This window comes from Pieris brassicae, chromosome 3, assembly GCF_905147105.1.
Source record: "Pieris brassicae chromosome 3, ilPieBrab1.1, whole genome shotgun sequence".
Taxonomy (NCBI): Eukaryota; Metazoa; Arthropoda; class Insecta; order Lepidoptera; family Pieridae; genus Pieris; species Pieris brassicae.
The window spans coordinates 5,053,678-5,074,858 of NC_059667.1; the positions used below are offsets into that span (position 1 = coordinate 5,053,678).

General features: G+C 30.9%; 1 protein-coding gene across 5 annotated transcripts in view; it reads left to right on the forward strand.

Annotated features, from left to right (window-relative positions):
- Positions 1 to 1,297: 1,297 nt before the first annotated feature.
- LOC123707121 (ras GTPase-activating protein raskol) overlaps positions 1,298 to 21,181 on the forward strand; it is a 113,170-nt gene continuing 93,286 nt past the window's right edge. For 2 of the 5 annotated variants that reach the window (XM_045656917.1, XM_045656920.1), the window contains exon 1: positions 17,961 to 18,933. In XM_045656917.1, the coding sequence (XP_045512873.1) occupies positions 18,135 to 18,933 (799 nt within the window). In that variant the 5' untranslated portion in view covers positions 17,961 to 18,134. Of the gene's footprint in view, positions 1,559 to 16,717; positions 16,853 to 16,878; positions 17,000 to 17,960; positions 18,934 to 21,181 lie in introns of those variants that run through there. The other 3 variants (XM_045656919.1, XM_045656918.1, XM_045656922.1) reach the window with 3 other exon arrangements.

The following is a 21,181-nucleotide window of genomic DNA, read 5'->3' on the forward strand; positions in this document are numbered from 1 at the left end:
TGCGAGGTTCGTCGTTAATTAAAGTTCTTCTTCGCTTAAACTCAACATACCAACGCACAACTATATAATATGGAGAAGCATGAACCCCTTATTTTGCTCGCAAGTTTCGATTTACCAGTTCCGTAGTAGAAAGCAGACATATTTTACTATCGCGCGAATTTCAATTTTATAAATTTTTATGATCACGTTCCGGCACGAAGCAAATAAATGTCTTCTATTTAAAAAAACACAGAAGAGAATTGATTGCATATATTATTATTATGTACTGTATCTAACGCCTGGCTTATATGCCTGCCTATGTGAACACTCCTTGTATACCACTCCTTGTACAAATATACGTGTATATCAGTTCAAAAGTTTTATATTGAAGCCATACATTATTACTCAAGAATAGTAGTATTAGAAATAGTAATACTCATATAATATTAATTATGCACGTAGGTTGTAAATAATATAAAACAAATATTTTCTATTTGCTGTCTGACTGTGATCTTATGACCCCCTGCAACGTCTTCTGCAATCTTCTTTATATATGCTGTCATAGTTAAAAAAATTGTTGAGTAAGTACTGAAAATATTCATAGTTAACTTATGAAAAGAAGCTAATTAAAAAAACAAATTAAAACATATATCTCATTAATTAGATGTGCGTATTTATAAACCTAAAATTATATTTGTCTAAATTGTGCTATTAATATTAAGCATCTTTAAGCTCATCCAATAGGATCTATCAGACCTATATTGGTAGCATAAAACTATGAGTGGGAGAAAAGAATTGGAACAGCATAATATTAGAAACTGCGCGCGCATTTTCATCAGTAGGGTGGCTGATGATAGCCACGTGAGAGGGTCAATACGAGATGACAGAGAGATGCTATAATAGAGCTGTTCCTTTCTCGCATAGTCGAGTAACCATGGCAAAATTTAGCTCGTTCTTCGGTGGCATTCGGACAAAGTCGCGCTTCGCTAACGAATCACACCGATTCACATATCACAGATTAGACAAATCACAGTTCAGTTTTTTGTAAACTTGTTAGGTGGTGGATGTGAATAATGTTAGAAGAACTGTTTTGTCACGTGTGCTAGTTTTAAATTTCAAATACTTATTTTCGTTGAGATTGTTTAAGTATTAATTAAGAACTTGAAAAGGGATAGTACTGTCACATTAGAAAAATATATTAGATTTCCTTATTAATAATATACATCCAATATTTTATTTTATGTGGGTACAAATAATACCTTTAAAATTCGTTTCCATTTTTAGTTATTTCTAATACAACATTTTTATTTACTTTGTTTTTAGGGCCGTTATTAGTAATGGTTTCACTATTTGTGGTTTTTCAATAGCAAGTGAAAGTGTATCTTTGTTTTAGTAGGTTGAAACCATTGATAGTTGATTTTAAACTTTCTTAACGATAGTATCGGTGATTGTATATTTGTTGGTGATGCAGTGCGCTTGCAATTTTTTAGCACTTAATATCTAAGAGACAAGATGAATGATGATATAAAATTAGTCATCGTATACCCTTGTCGAGCTGAAGGCTGGTTAGATAGATGCGGTAAGTGAACACTTGATTATTTTGCAAATGTCTTTTATTCGTATGTTTATATCAATATAATGTTATTAAATCAGTTCGATAATAAGTTTTGATGTATGATCAAGTCTGTTGAATCGAATACAACATATGTATGTAACAACGGCCATGAATCGATTGCCTATTATTTTTATTATCTGGCTTATACTTATGTAGACTAAAGTACCTTTTAGTCTATATGATGATAGCGACTTTTCGGTACTCAAATCTTAACAAATTTCATTGAAAAATAGTTCTAAGAATACATTCTTACAAGTTTCGTAAGTCAGTACTACGTACCTACGTGGACAGAGCTTACGTATGAACTTTATTAGTTACCAATTTAATATTTTAAAATTATTTTTAACATTTTAGAAGAGCACAAGACAGCTTACCTTAAGAGTTACTCTAGGGTTTAAAAAACTTTAAACTTAACATGTGTGAATTATATCATATTGTTTATTATATTTTTTATTAAACCATAATGTTAGGGCTTTTGGATTTCTACTATCAAGTTCCGTTTTACGTTGGCGTGGCAAAGATTGATCGATTTGCTTTCTAGCTATCTTTATTTAGACATGCTAATAGGTGGGACATCTTTCTCACATCACCATAATATGAAAATTCCATCCACATACGGTACATGTGCACTTATTTCCAGAATTGGCGCGATTGAAACTTCTGCTCATATATATAGTAAAATGGTATCTCTACCTATTGATAAGTACGTAAATTAGCTTTTCTTACAGTCCAAATATTTATAGTATTCATGAAAATATTTTTACCTGAATGGATAATGTTTACTACAGGCCAGTGGCTATTTAGTATACTCAATGTAGCTTATTATAAAAGCGTATTTCAAAGTCAAATAGAATAAATATTTTTAATGTATAGCCTTTTCCACAGATACCTAAACTTTGTAACACGTCTATTATTACTGCAAAACCATACTATTAAATTCTACTTTGGTAGTCAATTTCCAAAAAGTGTGTTCTGGTATCCACATCCCAATTAATACTTCCTCTTCCTCTCTTTACCTCTGTTTAAATTTAAGCAGATAAACATGCATCTGGTTAAGTTTCCGATTTAATCCAAGGTTTTGAAAATCTTATTACTTCGCCAAGTTTATTATTTTGCTGAAATTAAATCGGGAGAGGAAGATCTCCTATAATACTTACTTAAATTTCAGTGTATGATACTAAATATTTAGATCAATTTAGAAAATATATAAGAGTTTTCTCTCACTTAACATGACTAATAGATGAATAATGCAAGAAAATCCACACCCTGGTCGTGCCTTGAATAAGTAAATGTTATTCGTGTTTCATGATGCATATAACTCAGGATTTACATAAAAAGTGAAAATTTTCTCGGAATCGCCAATGGAAGAGTAAACACCAAATCACTTAACGTCAATGAATATTTACGTTTTTCTACTTTTGTAAAACAAACACAATCAAATAACACACTTTTAGTTTTATATATTTATGGATAACTATATATAAAATTTGTAAAGCCTATATAATATTTTTGCCCCAGGCAAAGACAACAGTCCTTGCTCTGCAATAACAGATTTATTGGTGACTGTAGCAGTTTTGACGTTTTCGTCGAAGGTGCCAGTTCTAACTTCATATTCCACAATTGATAATATAAATAAAGTAAAAATGAATAATAAAAGTACCATTGTAAGCTTTTTTATCATGAAGATGGAGGTTACTTATAGGGAAAATATTATTTGGCTCTAATTACCATCAGAGATATGCTATTTACATTTGTCGTTAATAAAATCGTCAATGAGCTATAATTCCTTAAATGTTGCCAATGTCCAGGCTTTCACGACTTATATTAGGAAAAAATCAGTTTGAAATAAAAAAATAATGTAGTTGTACTATGAAGTATGTGTCTTACGTTTTATTCAATGTAAGTTACACGTACAAATTGACGTGGTCCAATGGTGTGGGGACCGTTAGATTGTAACACGTGCCATGCCTATAAAGTACATTCTTATATAAAAACTGTTTTATTTTGTTTGTTTCAACTTTATTAAGACTATTACCAACAAGTTAGTTAGTTAGTTTAGTTAAGTACCGGCTTGCCGTAGACACAAAAAGTCGACGGCGTGCGTCAGGTACAGAAGGTTGATCACCTACTTGCCTATTAGATTAACAAATGATCATGAAATAGAACCGAAATATGAGGCCCAGACCTAAAAAGGTTGTAGCGCCATTGATTTTTTATTTTATTACCAACAAGTGAAGAATTAGTAGTAATTGTATCGTGAGTAACAAATATTTACTTATGTATTCTAGGCTCATTTAAATTAACCTGTACTTAATGGACATTATTCTTTATTTTATGTATCATGTGCTACATTATAAAGTTAATCGAAATCACTTAATAAGTGCGAGGGAGAGTGGCAATATCGAGGGTGCAACCGTGCTTGAGGAGATAATTATGCCTCCCGGGGATGTTAGGTCATTCCAGGCATTCGCTAGGGGTTGACGATAAATCAGGATAAGCGTACGATCATCACTGTAGCTCCCATTAGTAAATTAATTGCTTAAATTTAGATGTCACAGAATGGAAGTGGGTTCAGATAGCTTTGGTAATCCTGTCTCTAGTGAAGGTCGATAAGTTTTTTATCTTCGAAGTTTACACTGAGTATCTTTACAGAAGTAGTTGTAAGGGGCGGCTATCCTTAAATATAAACCGTATAGAATATAGTGTATTAATATTCAATAAAAAGTTGATACTTTTTAAGCAGATAATATTATGATATAATGATTTATACTTTATTCATTTTAAGAGGGTAAACTACGTTATTTAAACGGTACAATAAAATAGAATCTGAGTACCTTAGTAATCTAATAGTATTGCTTCTAAATAAACGTTTACATCACATAAGACAAATTAAAATATTTCTTATTAGTTACAAGAAACTACAAAAATCTCAAGGACAGAAGCAACGTACGTACTAGTCACATTAGTTTTATTAATTTGTGTATATTAAAAGTATTAGGTACAATATTAAAAAAAATAAAGAAAAACACTCCTCGATCGTAACACAGAATGCACAATGTACACCTTTGGTTAGTTACATCATGTAAGTTCCATTATTGTGTAATACTAATAAGTAAAGGGAAACCAACCTGTGTCAATACGATATACAACTTTCTGTTACTTTTACATAGCGACAGCTTTTTTTCTTTAATTGCAATTTAACGAGGTTTAAATTTAGTTCGGTAAACGTAATAGTTACAAAATTAGTATTATAACTGCTTTATCCAGGCAAGGTGAGAAATACCTAACGCTATTCATGATCCATTGTTTCAAAGAAATACTTTGAGTATATGTTTTTAGGAAAAAAATCAAACAATGTACTGTAAATTTTCCTAATATGTAATGTCAATTGTTATCACGATTGTTTACCTGATAAAAGTATTAAACATGTAATAATACATTTTTTAGTGAGAAAAATGTAGTCAAAATCAATAGAACCTCAGTATTCAAGCATCGCATTAGTACCATAAATTAGTGAAATTTATCAAAAAAATGAGCGAACACTATTACTCTAAAACGCGATCGAAAATTTTAAAAAGTATTTTGAACTTTTAGGTTCGTTTTGTTGGTTGAAATTCTACACATGTATTTTTTAACATTACTACTTTAACTCATTGAAATTGTTGAAGCAACGCTACCCATATTTGGTGGTCCATTATTCAATTATATTTGAGAGGTCAAATACTCCCACGGTCAGCTGTTCAGTGTTTATCAGCCGATATGACCCCGCATTGCGTATTCATTGTTTCAACGCAATTGGGAATTGTATAAATTTTTAACAATGCAATCGATTAATTACTGTAATTAGGTTGAAAATGGAGCAACAAAATTCACTGGCACAGTCCACGATATTAACGAAAACAAGTCACTTGCATATTGATGCTTTAGGTACGTACACACATTACGGTGATAAAAATAGCCTAATCATAATTTTTCACAAATTTGACTCAATAAAAGATTACTAAAATTTCAAAATTTGTTGGTAATGGTATTTTTGTGTATCTTAATTAAAATGCTATACAAAGGCGAACAATCAGCGTTGCTGTTACATCTAAAAATAAGTTTTTGTCCGAGTATTGGCGCTCGAGCTATGTTTTCTTTTTATTTCCCAGTGGCCTAGCTGTCGAATGTCAAGACAATGAAAAGAGCAACGTCAGTCTATTGAAAAATTTCCATCTTTAGATTGACTATTTAAGAAGTAGGAAGAATGCCGGTAATGTTTTATCTTACATACCGTTTGTCTAAATAAGATAGAGAAATAAATAAATAAAAGTTTACATTGCCTTGGTTTACGCGAGGTATTACATATTAAAATTTGTATAATTGCCGCATGCTGTGTTTGCCCTATAAGGTGTGCAATTAATTTTGTTTTATTTAGTATGTTTGTAGATGTAAGATTTAATTGTAAGGCCCGGCCGAAATTCTTTAACCTAACGGGGATTTATTGTATTAATCACATAATCTTCGTTTCGAGTCCTTCAAAATTTATGGCTAGATAGAGACTGTCTCATCAACTTGATAGAAAACTATAATATTTTGATTACAACTACACTCTATTGCCAAATGTTGCTATATTAACGCCATTGACTACCGCGCTGGCATTTGCAATATTCCGCTCTATTTTTAGAAAAATACTAACTGTGCCGATTACCATAAACACTTCTGAAAACTTAAACAATAAACCATCATTTTTAAAAAACAACCTGTATAATGTACGCTTGGTGAAAACAAATTTCGTAATACCGACCTTTTTATGTAATGTGTTTTCGGTCAAATGCCAGTTACCAGTACATTACAACTTTCTCGAGCCAAAAGACATGGCAGTTGAAGAAGAAGAAGAAGTCGATTATTCAATATATATACACAATCCATCCAAAAATAAAAGAACTTCGCTTCATAAAACAAAAAACCTTACAAAGAATATTTTCCTGCGGAATCCTTCACTACTTCAAATTACTTTGCAAGATTTATGTCTCATAGTGAATATTCACATAAACAACGAATTCAAAAGAAATGTCTTATATTTACATAGCGATCAAAAGTATTGAAATGTTACTGTTATTTAATGACATATACATGTATGTGTACGATTTAATATTAATAATATGATATTTTAGTTGGCTTGGTTCAGTGGAGCGAGTCTCAAGAGACTGGATGACATTCTCTTATTACCATGAGAAAAAATGACTTGGCCAACATGGGATATTTACTAAATTAGTTCTTATCACGGCTTTATTTGTATCTGAAAAAAAAATAACTTAACATTTTAATATATAATATATATTATTTACTTCTTGTAGGTAGGTAAATTTACCTACTTCAAATTAAAGTTTATTTTACAAGTAGATTGTAGAGTTAACAATGGATCAGATTAAAATGGTGATTTCATGCGAACTTCCAACTTAGGTCGTTGCTCTGTCAACGGTTATTGACATGTAAAATATTTTAGTATACTTTTTAGTTAACAAAAAATAATGTTATAATTAGATAAAACAAATTAACTTGTTAAAAATAAGAATGACAATCTCAATTTTTATTATTGTATATTACTATAACATGATGCTGCGTATTCTACAACTTAATAACATTAAAAAAAAAGATTACGAAAGTATATCAATTTTGGGGTTCGGAAAACTTTTATGTAAAGATAAGAAGAACATTATATATTTTTTTAACTTATAATACTTAAAAACTACGGAAATACGTTGAAATATAATTTAAGAACAGATAAGCGGAATCCTCAAATTAAAATGTTAATTACGTCCTTGATATAATTTGTACGTTGGTAAAACTGGTATATTATCACGAATCAAAAGATATGCTTTAAATTTTCAAGATCTCAGACTTTAAGTCATCAAATCTTTATCTTGTGTAAAATTATTTACAAGAAAAATTGAATAAAAATAGTGATATTTTTAAATTTTGACCAGGTTAAATTACGTTTAATGTGTTAATAAGTGTCCGCTAAGCTTGTTGAAGTTTAGTTGTAAAAGAGAAATAGTATTTATATGTGAAAGAATTAGTCTTCTTTAACTTCCACGATTTTATGTCACGACTTTCATGGCCTATTGTTGTGTAAATTCATGAGAACTACACAAAACGATATTACAATGAGCGGGCGTGCATTTTTCTGCCCAGTAATTTAGATGGCAAAATACAGACAAACTGTTTCCATGGTTGACATAAATGAAAGGCGTAACTGAAGCCGAAGCTAGACAACGGCCTTTTTACTCCACCCTCAGCCCTCGCTTGCATTGTGCATGCCTACAGGGCACCCTCGTTGCCATGACAACGCCTATTTCTGCGAATTATTGACAGACGCCGGTCCAGACGCTTACCAACCCCTACTGATGTGTCGATATCTTTACTATTCATTTGCAATAATAAGTTAATAACTTAGGGGACTATAATGTAGGTTGAGGCTAGATTCCCAGTATTAATACGTTTTATTTAACAACACAATAGAACAAATAGCAAAGAAGAAAATTGCATACTTAATTCAATTATCAAACGAGGTCACACCGTTGCTCAATGTCTACCTGTAGTCCGATCGTATGATTGTCGTAAAGAATTTAATTAACCACTTATTATTTTTAAATTGGCATTTTATGAGCAAATGCTATAGCCATTATTTGATCAATTAAAGCACAGTAATGTACGTGATGTCTCATACATTTTCCTTCTTATTATGAAAATGGGATCAGAATAAAGACAGTTTATTTCGCTTTTTCATAGGCTACCTAGAGCATACATAAATAGAGACAAAGCACTGAGACATATAACCTATCTGCAAAACTTTTATTACGACAGGCGGGATATGGCGCATAGTAGTTCTATAAATCATCTCACCTTTTATAGTGTTCATCTAAATAATGTCACTCTTAATTGAGGACAGTTAAGTGTGAACTGTCCTTTAAAATTTATTAAGTTGTTTGTAATTAAGGTCAACTGTTGGCAGAGAAAGAAAAACTAGGCTAGACGATAATATTCGCTTGTTAAACTGACGAATAACTTATTCGGCTTGCCTGGAAGAGATCGCTTATTAATGACATGTTTAAATAGTATTGTGTACCTTTCTTTTAAACTAATGTAATGTTCTATTGGGGATTTTTAAAACGTGTTAATTTTCTCAAGGCAATCAGTGTGCCTTCCATTACCGAAATAATTATTGGTACACTAGGAGTTGATGTCTAGGTCATCGGAATCGGACAGTCTTTTACCAACCAAAGTCACATAAGACGGTCAGTTGTACAATTATGCGTATAATTTAAACGCATTCAAATGTACTAAATAAATATTTATTTGTTAGAATTTTAGCAGACTTTAATGTATATGTGCTTGCGTTTCGATTGATGTCGGTTGCCATAACAGCGGGTGACGATAAACAAAACAACAGGCGATGTAATTCATTAAAGATTTACGAACAAGTAGATAACTTTACGTGATGTATTGATATTGAAAACTGCTTTGTATATTAAGGTGCTTTGCTTTTTATGATATAAAATCATCAAGATAAGACTATAATTCAGTAAAGATTTATATAGGTAATGATTCTGTACATCAACACCGAATAGTCAGACCGTATAGGTACGTATTATTACTGTACACTACAAGACCATACCAAAATCGAAGAAAGATTAAGAAAACTGTGGTGGATATATAGAATTAAATTCACGCTGTAAAGCACGCGAAACGTCGGAAACTTTTAAATTTAAAACTATGTAAATAATTATATTTTTATAATAATAATACATAACTTCACTCCGTGTAAAAAGTGTTTTCTTAATGTGTAAAAGCTATGTTAACAAAAGACAATACTATGCGAAGAAAGATTTCAAAAAGTCAGGAATAGAAAAGATGAAATTTTTTTACTTAAAATATGCATTACATAACAGATGACAAGGCCGATAGTTGTTTAGGTGTATTATTATTTACATTTATATGATATTCTTATGAAAGCGTGGAGATTTTATTTTGGAGACCGTAGTTTTTTTTGAGTCATCATTTTTAATTAAAAAATCATTTTATATTAAATAAAAAAACAAAGTGACAAAGGTTAGATTTTCTCCAGCACACTACGGTAAACAGGGAACCTTATATCAGGGAACACATTTCGCTTTGAGATAATGGAGTCCTCAAGTCTGCCCTCTTTTAACAACCCTATGCGAAAGTCCCTAAACGAAAAAAGAAAAATGTTTTCGTGAAATTGAAATGCTCGTATATAACCTTTACATGCTATTACAGTTTTCTTAGAAGTATTACCGTATCAGTTAAGAGGTAGAAATAGGGCCTATAAGATACCCCATATTGACATAAGGAATAATATTAAAATATATAATTATTAAAATTGTCCATCTTGTCGATTTTATTTGACGAGGCATTATAATTATAGTGTGAAAGTTATAAAAGTATTTGTAAATATTTTTTTATATAAATAATAACTTGAACTTGAACTCTGAAAAAACTATTTCTGGAGAGAAATAGGAAAATTTAGTAGCGATGAGTCTCTATGGAGTAGCACAGCAAAATGTTGCATATATATGTATATAATAGGTATTTAGGTACCGAAAAGGTAGGCTGAGTAAAAAAACATAGTAAGGCGAAACAAAGTTCGCAGAGGCAGTTACTTTATAATAGATGCAAGTGTTACTTTATCTCCCTGTGAAGCTATGGCTATAAAATTTTAATAAAACGATTTCAATTGTAGGAATTTGTTAGTAGGCTAGGCTTATATATTATATAATAATTTTATCGACGTAATTGTGTTGACGTTTTATATATGTGTATCGGTTTCCTGTGACCTTGCTTTAGGTTGTATTGTAAAGTTTAATTACTATAAATTTATTAGGTTATTTAAATTAATTTAAGCGATAAACCTTCTTGTATTATATTAATTTTTTCTCGTTCGCATTAATATTTGAACATAATCTAGGGACAAAGAATAATACGACGTAATGTTTCCTTAAAGACAATGTTATGTTAGTATGAAAACAAAAATACGTAGTTAAATAGAATAAGAAACAAAATAACCGATGGTTCCACCCTCGAATGTGTCCCCTTTTTCGTTTTATTGCATTTTGAATTGGGATTTGGGGGTGATTAAATATTTGCGGATTCCTAATAATCTAAAAAATGGTTCTTACGAATGAGGGGTTTCAATTGACACATCTTTTATCTTAGAGAAAGCGGTTTGATTAACTTATCTAAGTTTTTTTGATAATTTAATCGAATGTAATATTATTCTGCAGTTCTGTATGTCTCTTTTAAATGTTTTAATTCAATTTGCCTTTTTTCTAAGTTGCTGCTAATGTCTGAACCCTATACAGTACTTGCCCTTGGAATCTGAGTCAAAATAGTATATGACGAGAGTAAAGGAATTACCGTTGGTTCTATTTACATTATTTTTCAACCCTCTTCACTTCATATAGGTGTAATTGATCGGTTCGTTTGTAAAGAAAAGCATGCAGCAACATAACTTTATGTGGTGTGCAGAACGCATTTAATAACTCAATCCAATGTTATAAAAGTACGCTTAATATGTCTGAAGAAATTAATTTTCATTGTGTTCAAATTTTTTACATAATTACATTTAGTATTGCGAATGTGTGGTATTCTGTTGAAATTTACCGAAGCTATGTATATTGCGACAGTAATTTATTCAACTAGACGATTTTTAATGTTATTCACATAACTAGTATAAAGGCAATATGTTGCATAATTAACTGTAATAAATACATAAATTATAATAATATTATGGGCGTCTATAAAGTAAATTTAACCAATTTAACAATGACATTGAATCTAGATTCTATGATCTCTGGATTTGTTCGATCGCAAATGGTCACCCCTATCACGACCTAAAGAGAATACTTACGTCAAATTATCACTTATCCTGTATATAAAACTACTTCGAATACAAATAAAGAAATTTTTCAAATATAAGATAGAGAATAGAGCAAGCATTACAAACAGAACCCGAACAATTTTGGTAATGAAAATAATTAAAGGATCCTAGTGACATATTTTTAGTGGTCCTAGCTCATCAGGTAATCAGGAAAAAGATAACATAAGGGTATTTGTTTTCATTATTTTATGATTAGTTATGCTATTGTTAAGTATTGATGTTTTTTGGCTTCAGAATTAAAACCTAACTTACAACACAACTTTAGCTAACACGAATTGAGAGTTTTAATCCTATTTATTTATATCCGATTAATTTGGTCGTCTTCCTCATTTAAGGTTTAGTTGTTAAGGATTAATTTAAATAGTTTTTAAGCCTGAAATCTACTTTTATTGTATATATTTATAATGTCTATAATAAACTGGTTGTCGATTATATTATAGTATATAAACTTGAAATAGTATTTACTAAGACATTTTATTTGTATAACATCGAGTTTTCTGTTAATTAAATTAATAACAAAATAAATAAGAAAGATGTATTTATAATATTAGCCAAAAGCAAAATATTACTTAAAGGCTTTATTAAATAATTTCTGACAAACACGTTGTTAGTATGTGCTATTGATAACGGTTTTCTATTTTAATTTTGACATGTCATGTTATATTGTCCGCTAAATTAGTATACTCTTTGATGTTAACATAATTCTAAAGGTAGATTAAACCACCGAAACTTTTTTCGCTCAAATTTTCGTATCCATTATATATAATGAAATTTTGGCTTATAATCCGAATTCAATATCAATTCAAAACTAAACGCTTTAATAGGAATGTGTCTACTTTTTCGCACGTATGATTTTCTTTGCGTCCATTAAATTAAACACGGAAGTTGCAAACTTGATTTTCTCTAATATTTTATTGATTCAGCTAAACAAGTTTTGTAATTATACTGTAATACACAGTCATCGATTTTAACACGTACGAGCTGTTTTATCATGCGTTCTATTAACAGCTGATTACAGATCAATAGACCGATTGTTTAAAAGAATCCATACTCAACACGACAATCCAATTTACGTGTTTTTAAGAACACAGTTGAAATAGTTTAAACAATATTGTATACAACCATGCTTAAATATATTTGGAAAATAAGTGTTCTAACTTCTAACCACGAAAATATTAAAATGAATACTAGATTGATTTTTCTAATTATATTAATTTGTACAAAACTATTCACATAAATAATAATATAATCATCCTAGGAATAGCGATAACTTGCAAACTCATTTTATGTAAGGTTATGTCAAATAAACATATATCAAGAAAGCTATATTTTTAACCAAAGTACTAAGGATTATTATTATTGAAGTGGGAATGAGGAATGAGTAAAAATATGTCCAAGTGCCATTATATATTCGTAATTAACCGTACGTTTGCGTTGCACCGGATGGGTGAGGACTGAGGAAGGACGTGTCCAGGCGTTTACCAAATCAGTGATCTCACCATACCAATTTCGTAAAATATTTACATATTCATGTCCTTAACTCCGTACAATGCCAATGCAGAGTATTGTCTTCTGCACTTCATATACCTATAATATTATACACCTAAGTTTTGACTCTACGGCGTAATGATATTTTTAAATCCAATTAATACTACATGTCATTTATTAGCTTGAAAGTTTATATTTACATATTACATATAAATTATAATACTACTTTTATTTAAACCCGTAAAAGTGTCTAGTAGTACGTATATCATGCAAAATTGTACATATTTTATCTTAAATATACGATACGATACATAAGGTAAGATTGATTGCTCTAGGGATTTGACTACTTATTTTGACATGCCGATTATAGTGTATCAACATCAAAGACTATACAAAACATATAATTTTTTTCTTGAGATTTGATTAGAGCTTCAAAATTATGTACACTTTCGTTTTTAACTTTTATCCAAACTTCTTAGGACATGGAATACGTTTATAACACATTTTTATATACAATATCGGGTAACTTGTTAAGAGTGTTCACGTCGACTACCTATGTATATATGGAGTGCCCTTGTTTCCTTTTGTCCTGAGGAATTTGATATTACTTTGTTTAATGTTTTATTATTTCATCATACATTTATTATTTTAAAGCATTGTTCTATTTGTATTAGTTCTGCCCTCTAGTGCTGAGTAGATATAATAAGAAATGTAGTAACGCCATCTGTGCGATGACTTTTGAATCATTGATAAATATCGGGTGCTAAGTAAATGAAGATCTTTTACTCTAGATGGCAGTAGCATACATTTCTCGACAAACATATAAATATATTTTAAAAAATTATAAAAATAAACATTATAATGATTTTAATATTAACATAAATTTAATTGTGGTTATTGTTAAACATACCATAAAGTTACATTACAGAGACATTATATAGAATAAAGCATACACAGATACTGTTTTCCTTGTACTTGGTTCCTACCTAGTACCAAGTTATAGTTACAAATATTATTACTTATGGCGCGAAATACTGGCACATAAAAAACGCTATCATATAACAATCTCCTTATTAATTAGGTATGCATACTTTTTGTCTGATTATATTTTAATTATTGTTCACTAAGAATTTTTGCAACTCGATTAATGGTTTGGTGATTTGAAATGACGGATGTTGGTGTTACAGTGGGCGTCATTGTTCTTAATTGCCGTGAAGTTGATGAACCCTATTGCTATTTTTTCACATCATAAATATTTTACATACTTTATTATATAGTCTTTTGAATTTTTATACTTCCTTATTGATGTTTTCGTTACCTTAGGAACTTATTAGTTCGAATTGAAAAATATTTGTATAGAATTGTTAATTTAAAGAAGATGTCCGAATTAACTCTGTCATTGCGGGTTGTTAGTGTTTTAGTATTATCAATTAATAAATTACAATATCACCACAAAAAAATGTCTAATTTGAAATATGATACCATGATACTATATATTTACCTATGCTCTCAGGAAATATTGACTTAATCTTTAGTAAACTGAGCGCCATAAGTTTAGTTTGTATATACGCATACATAGCTAGTAGCTTCCCGTGTGAATCCAACTTTTATTTATAGAATCAGCCTTAATGTAAATTTAAAAAAATATTCCCATTTGTCATTTTCCAGAAGTTTCTTAATAATGATATTTACGTAACATTAAACCAACGTGTTAATACTTGTTACATTCATTTAATTGCTTTAAAGATACATATTTTTATCCCAGACGTTTGTCCATCAATAAATAATTATTAAATGGCTTGTTAATTTAACGTACGTATGCACGTTACATAAACTTATTAATTGCTTTTCACAAGTAAAGCTAAGAAATAAATGTTTCAAGATAAAATGTGGTAATAAAACTTAAAGTTCGCCTCGTTAAATCTAAACACGGTCTGCGAATGCAAATACGAACTGGTTTGAGGATAATGCTCGCGTGTGATTGCTGATACTACACCCGAGGGGTTCAAATCACCCTCTTTTTAGTTATCAGATAAAAACTAACCAGCCCCCGTATTGTCGAAGTCAAGTAGATATGAGTTGGTCTAATGTTTCTTTGTGTTGTTTCTGTTGTGAATCGAACTCATTTTGTAAAAAAGGTCAATTCACTGAAAGGCAAAATAAGGTATAGTAAGTAAAAAGTAATTTTAATATCTATAAGGCGTACTGCCCAAAACCAGATGTACATCTAAAGTTCCCTGATATTCATAGTCACTTGTGTTATAGAATATGGGGTAGTGTGATGGTTTCCCCTCTAGTCTTTTTCCTCGGATATAAGTTTAAATCAAAGTCAACAATAGCATTAAAAATGGGATATTATCATGAATAGTTTTGAAAGTTTTTTTATGATTGTCAATTGTCATTGCCGTATCAAATTGTGACATCTGGATTTTATTAACCGACTCAAAGAATGTCGGGACTGGTTATTAAATATCTTTTGAAAGATTATTCTTAAATATTGGAAATAAATTAAAATTGTATGCTTATGTTTTCAATATTATAAATCTGTACAAAAACAAATTGTTGAGAAAATATTAATATTTAGAGAAAATAAAATATTTCTCATCAGATGCATCTATGAAATAAGTCTTACCAGAAAATTAATTCTACTGAGCCGGTACATTAACATTCAGAGCGCACATAAACCTCGTACCTTTACTTACGACGAGATGTTTCCGTACTATGTTTATGATCCAGCCCCATCCTTAAGCTCCAGGCTATTATTTCATACGAAATGCACCATTAATGTGACCTTAAATGGTGTTATTGGTTTAAATTATATATTAAATATGAAAGAATTTATCTGAACTTGATTTCAGATTTGATATAGACTAATTTGTGGATAGGGTTAATGGTATAATGCATGTTTATGTATGCATAAACACTTATATATAATATAATAAGCAAAGTATTATATCGTTCATACCAAATGTTGTTTGCGATTGGCGCTAACTCCTAGAAAATCTGCTCTGTCAAATTTCAAACAAAATCATAAATGATTTATTTTTTATTATTCGGTTATATTTATATTATCATTTGTGATCGTCATTTGCAAAGTAGCGGCCTCATTTAAATTAGTAGTAATATTATTATAGTTCTTTACAAACAACTGTAGAAAGTTTAGTCCTTCTTCCTACTCCGGAGTCAGTCTTTCTACTACTAATCTAGGCTTACAGTAAGTTTATTATACTAAAAAGCTCAAATGGATAAGCTACTAGATGTAACTTGAAATGATACTGTCCGGAAGGTGTACAATTTTGAATTACTCACTTGGCTTTGTAACGTTTCGTTGATGCAAGAAGATTGCTTCATTTAATCAAATAGTAATTATTATCGATTGAAAATGCTTATTTTTTATAAATATTGTTGAAAGTAACTTCTAAAAATGATCTAGTAATTTTGTGACCTAATTGTTCAAGAAAAATAGTTAACGAATAACGACTCTTCATTAAATTAACCATAATTTTGAAAATAGTTAAACTATACCCAAAATATTAAGTTTAATGTAGCGTCTAATCATATTTGTAATGCTTGTACGACTTGAGATTTAGCTCAAAATAAAAAAAATATAATGTATAGGAAAATCGTAGTGTTCAAAATTCAAGCCCCAGTGTAAGTCGCCCTGCGCGGTTAACATCCAGTCTGCCTGGGCGCGACTCAGAACGCGCACCGTTGTCATGCGCGTACGCAAGCTGATAGTATTTTTTGTGACAGTGTTGAGCGGAGTGTTTTTTAACGGTTTTACTACTTTTGGCATTACGTATTATATTGATTGTATTAGTGAATAGGTAAATCAAACTATGTATGGATTGTGTGCTTTCGGGAAAATTAAGTTTAATATAAAAATATTGTATCTGTTTATTTATAGCAATATATTGGGTTACTTTTTGAGAGTTGAAAGTTTACGTACGGTACAATATCAGCCCAGCCAGTATGTAAGTAAAAGTTAATAAGGGGTAGTTAGATGAGATGACATCTGCAGACCTGGTTTGAAATCCTCATTTCGCCATTCTTTACACTAATGTTGCCGAAGTTAATCAAATAGGGAAACAAAACTATTGACTTCTAAGGTGTTATTGTTTATGTTTTCAAACAAAAATATCAAAAGATTTTATTTAACAATGTACCTTATTAATTTTGTAAAAACTAAATTCTTATTTTGTAATCAATGATTTGTATCATGATAAATTGTGTTCCTAAGTGTATTCTTACCAAACCGGCCGCAATATCTATATAAGATCTCTGGCTGCGGGCATCACGAACTACAAACGATTAACTATTCACTTTTCACGAAAGCCTATTCTGGTACAATAAGCTTAAAGACTGGACAGGCCCGCATCTGTTATTATCAGCCCGCTATAACAATTTCAAAGTACTTACAAAATAATTGCGTTTTCTAAGCACGACTCTCAGGCATTGACCTTTTATACTTACACAATTCCTCTTTACCGGATGAAATATTTAAAATATCTACACATTTTTTAATTAGCCTCAAATGTTGTAATTAATCGATAGTCGTTGCCTTTATAACCTTGCAATTTTGCAATGCCTTAATTTAATTAATTTGGAGATTTTCCGCGAACTGCCGAATTTTGTGTGAATAATCTCATTTTTTATTCTCTTCTAGATGATAAAAGTATGAGTTATACAAAGTATAAACGCTTATTATCTCTTTTGAAAAATATACATTATGGTACTACGATTTACTCCGCACTTTTAATTTTTAAACTTAATAAGTGCTTAACAGTTTTTGATAAAATAAATAATTAGTAATATATAATTTATTATCAGCGATAAGGAAACGAGATTAGATTGCGTTTAATTAATAATGCACATGTATTGACAAATAAGGTTAAAAACATTATTTAGACTTTCAACATGCAGAAACAATCATGCGTACAATGATGTCATTCTAAGTGCATAACTGGTTTTTATTAATATTTGCGCAGTTGCGGATGCCAACCGTAGTGAAATTGATTTTCCTCAGTTACTAGAAAGTGGGTCATATTTAGTGAACTATGAGGAGAAGAGATTCGTATTAGTGATTTAATGGAGTGATGGTGTTTAGCGATGCCAGACTGGCGGTACAACGTGCTGTCGACGAGTGAGGCGTTCATCGAAGCCGAAGGGGGTCCACCTCGTGACCCCTTTGCCGCTAGCTATCCTCGTCGTGCAGACCGTTCTCGACCCCTGCACACTTGCCCTTACACAACTATCTTCCATGGCGCGCGCTCCCACGTTCCTTACCGCCTACCACACAGCGATGGAGGAGATCCCTACGCAGATGCATATTCCGTAGATAGATCTTCAAATTTGACCGATACATCAAGTTTCGCTCGTTATGAAGACTGTCGCTCTCCAGTAGAAAGTGTCGCGCACCAAAAAGATCTAAATTTCTCCAGTGAAAGATTGGATAGTAATGACGTTGTTCAACAAAAAGTGCCATACGCATCTAATGTGTTTTTTATATCGTCTCAAGAAGCTCAACAGAAAGATGTAAATGGAGCAAATTTGTTTGTTGTGAATGGCTCGGAGTCAGATGCTTTGTCATCGTGTACTTGTGACAGTTTTGAGCGATGCGAGTTTGATTGTAGAGACTTTGAACCTTTCTCTGATACGTGTTGCTGCGATCCTCTCAGTGATGGCGTGTGCAGTCGCAGTCCGAAAGAGGTGGAATCGCCTGAACAGTTTTCCGATGGGGCGGTGGAAGAAGATAGGACATCAGTGCGAAGTGATATGGACGGGTTGGACTTAGCGTTATTTGAGCCAGCTCAAACCGATACTAAAGGATGTAATACTATAGAACAGTCGAACTCAGTCCCAGCAACACTGTGTGGAATTTTGCATGTGCTAACAGACGCAAACAATGGTAAGTCGCAAGCTCAGGGTCCTTAATTAAATATTACTAATATGTATCATTAATTACAATTCTGATGATTATAACAACTTCATTGCACTTGGTACTATAATGCTTTATGTCCATACATACCAGCTGTATTGGATACGAGCAACGGTGTCCGGAATTACTATCGCATCAATCACTCAAAGTCATTGTCATAGTCGCAATATCAGTAAGCGATTGTGAAAATCACGGTCTCACCTAGGTTTAAGTATATATTGAAAAATGTTAACTGCCACATGGGCTGTATCATTGCATAAGTTTTTGCTCAAGATTTTAACAATTCATTTCTTTTCTGTTTTCTTACATCATTCAATATAAGGGCTTAGAATTATGTTCAATTATAAATATAATATGTATTAGTTCACTTGCTTTAATGACTTAGCAAATACATGGATGGACTATTCATGTAATGAAATAAAATCTGTCACTATTAAGAGATAACTGTTTCTCTAATATGAAACTGTTCATCACGGAAGCTGAGCTTTTATGGGAGTGGTAGCGCTGACTTACCGTTACTCACAAGTTTCTAATTACCTGTAGATAGGACGATTGTTAACTTACATGCAAATCCGATGGATCTCGTACAAGATAAAGATGCACGTGAATTCATTAATGAATAATGAACGAGTAACGGTGCTGTTGCATAAATAATGTATATTGAAATTCTTCCTACGACTTCGCTAAAGCAGGCGGGTTGGCAAAAATATCTACACCTAAATTAAGAGCAAAATTACTCTTATCTGTATATTGTTTTAGCTTTGAATCGTGTTTTGATTTGTTATGTATTTATTTTACGTATTTACGTTATTAAGAGGCAGTCATTCCAACGATCGTACATGTTAAATGGGAACCAAATGCTCTGACCAACTAAAAGCTGAGATAGGCTCGTTTTTTAAATATTTTTGTATAGTAATTGTTGTATTGCTTTTTATGTAAATCAATATAAATATTTTGGGGTATTTTAGAGATTACACTAAATATCATATACAATATTGCTGGTAAAATTAATTAGCTATTAAAGCAAATCAAGTATAAGCAACGAAAAATGGATCATCACAAAATTCTATAAGTCTTAAAGTGTTTTTAAATAACGAGTATTATGTCGAATAACGTATTATTAGACTGTTTTAAAATTCTTTCATTTTAGTGTCCGTTGGGATTTGATAACAGGTTTATGAAATCAAGTTTTAGCACAAAATATAATTTTGTTCAATATAGTTATATAGTTATATATTATAGTTATATATTAAAATGATCATAAATATTGTTAAGTACCATAACCAAACCAAATTTGAAGGTAAATAGGTGACCAGACTTCTCTGCCTGCTAAGTACATATATTATATTAATTATTTTGCCGGTAATTGAACTCAGGACATCAGGTTCTTTAACAAAATAACTATCGACTAACTAACTAACTATCGTCGTAATGATTTATTGTTTCCTTTATAAAGTCCAGTCTTAGTAAAACAATCCAAACGTAAATGAAAAAACAAAGTCGCTGCAAATATATAAGTATTAAATTTAATAAGCCTTAGTTCTTCGGTTAAAAAAGAATCTACCAGAAAGGTATTAAACCTTTCTAAAAGAAAAGTAACATTTATATAGTAAAGTAAGTACATTTAATTACATTACAGATACTACGATATTTCCAGATTAATTCTCTGAAATGTTTTAGAGTGTCAAATAAGTTTTACGGCTTTTAAATTTTTAAAAATTGACTGCTCCTATTGTTATACAATGTAAGGTCACGGCTGCTGGCCACAACTGGCAAGTAATAAACACTACTCACGGTCATTGTTATGGTGTCCTATTGAACATGGGACAATAATAAAATTTTATAATTTTTTGTACATATATTTACTCTTTGTTCGTATCTACTTTTTAACTTCTTGGTTCTCTATAAAATACGAAATGTATAATACATACATTTCGTATTGTATAGAGTGTTTTTAACAGAAGCGCTATCAAATACTTCTTTCATTACGACTACTTTGAACTACTTGGTTCGAGTGGACACGGGATAACACAGAAATGTATCACAACATCTAACGATTACATATATTTAGAAGATTATCAAATATGTCTACAGCCTATTTCACGCAAGTCTAATTAAGTGTTCTTCTGAAAATCATTCGAAACGTCGAGTTATCTAATTATATAATCTAATGGTTTTATTTAAATATGTACGCGAAAATTAACACAATTAAGCATTA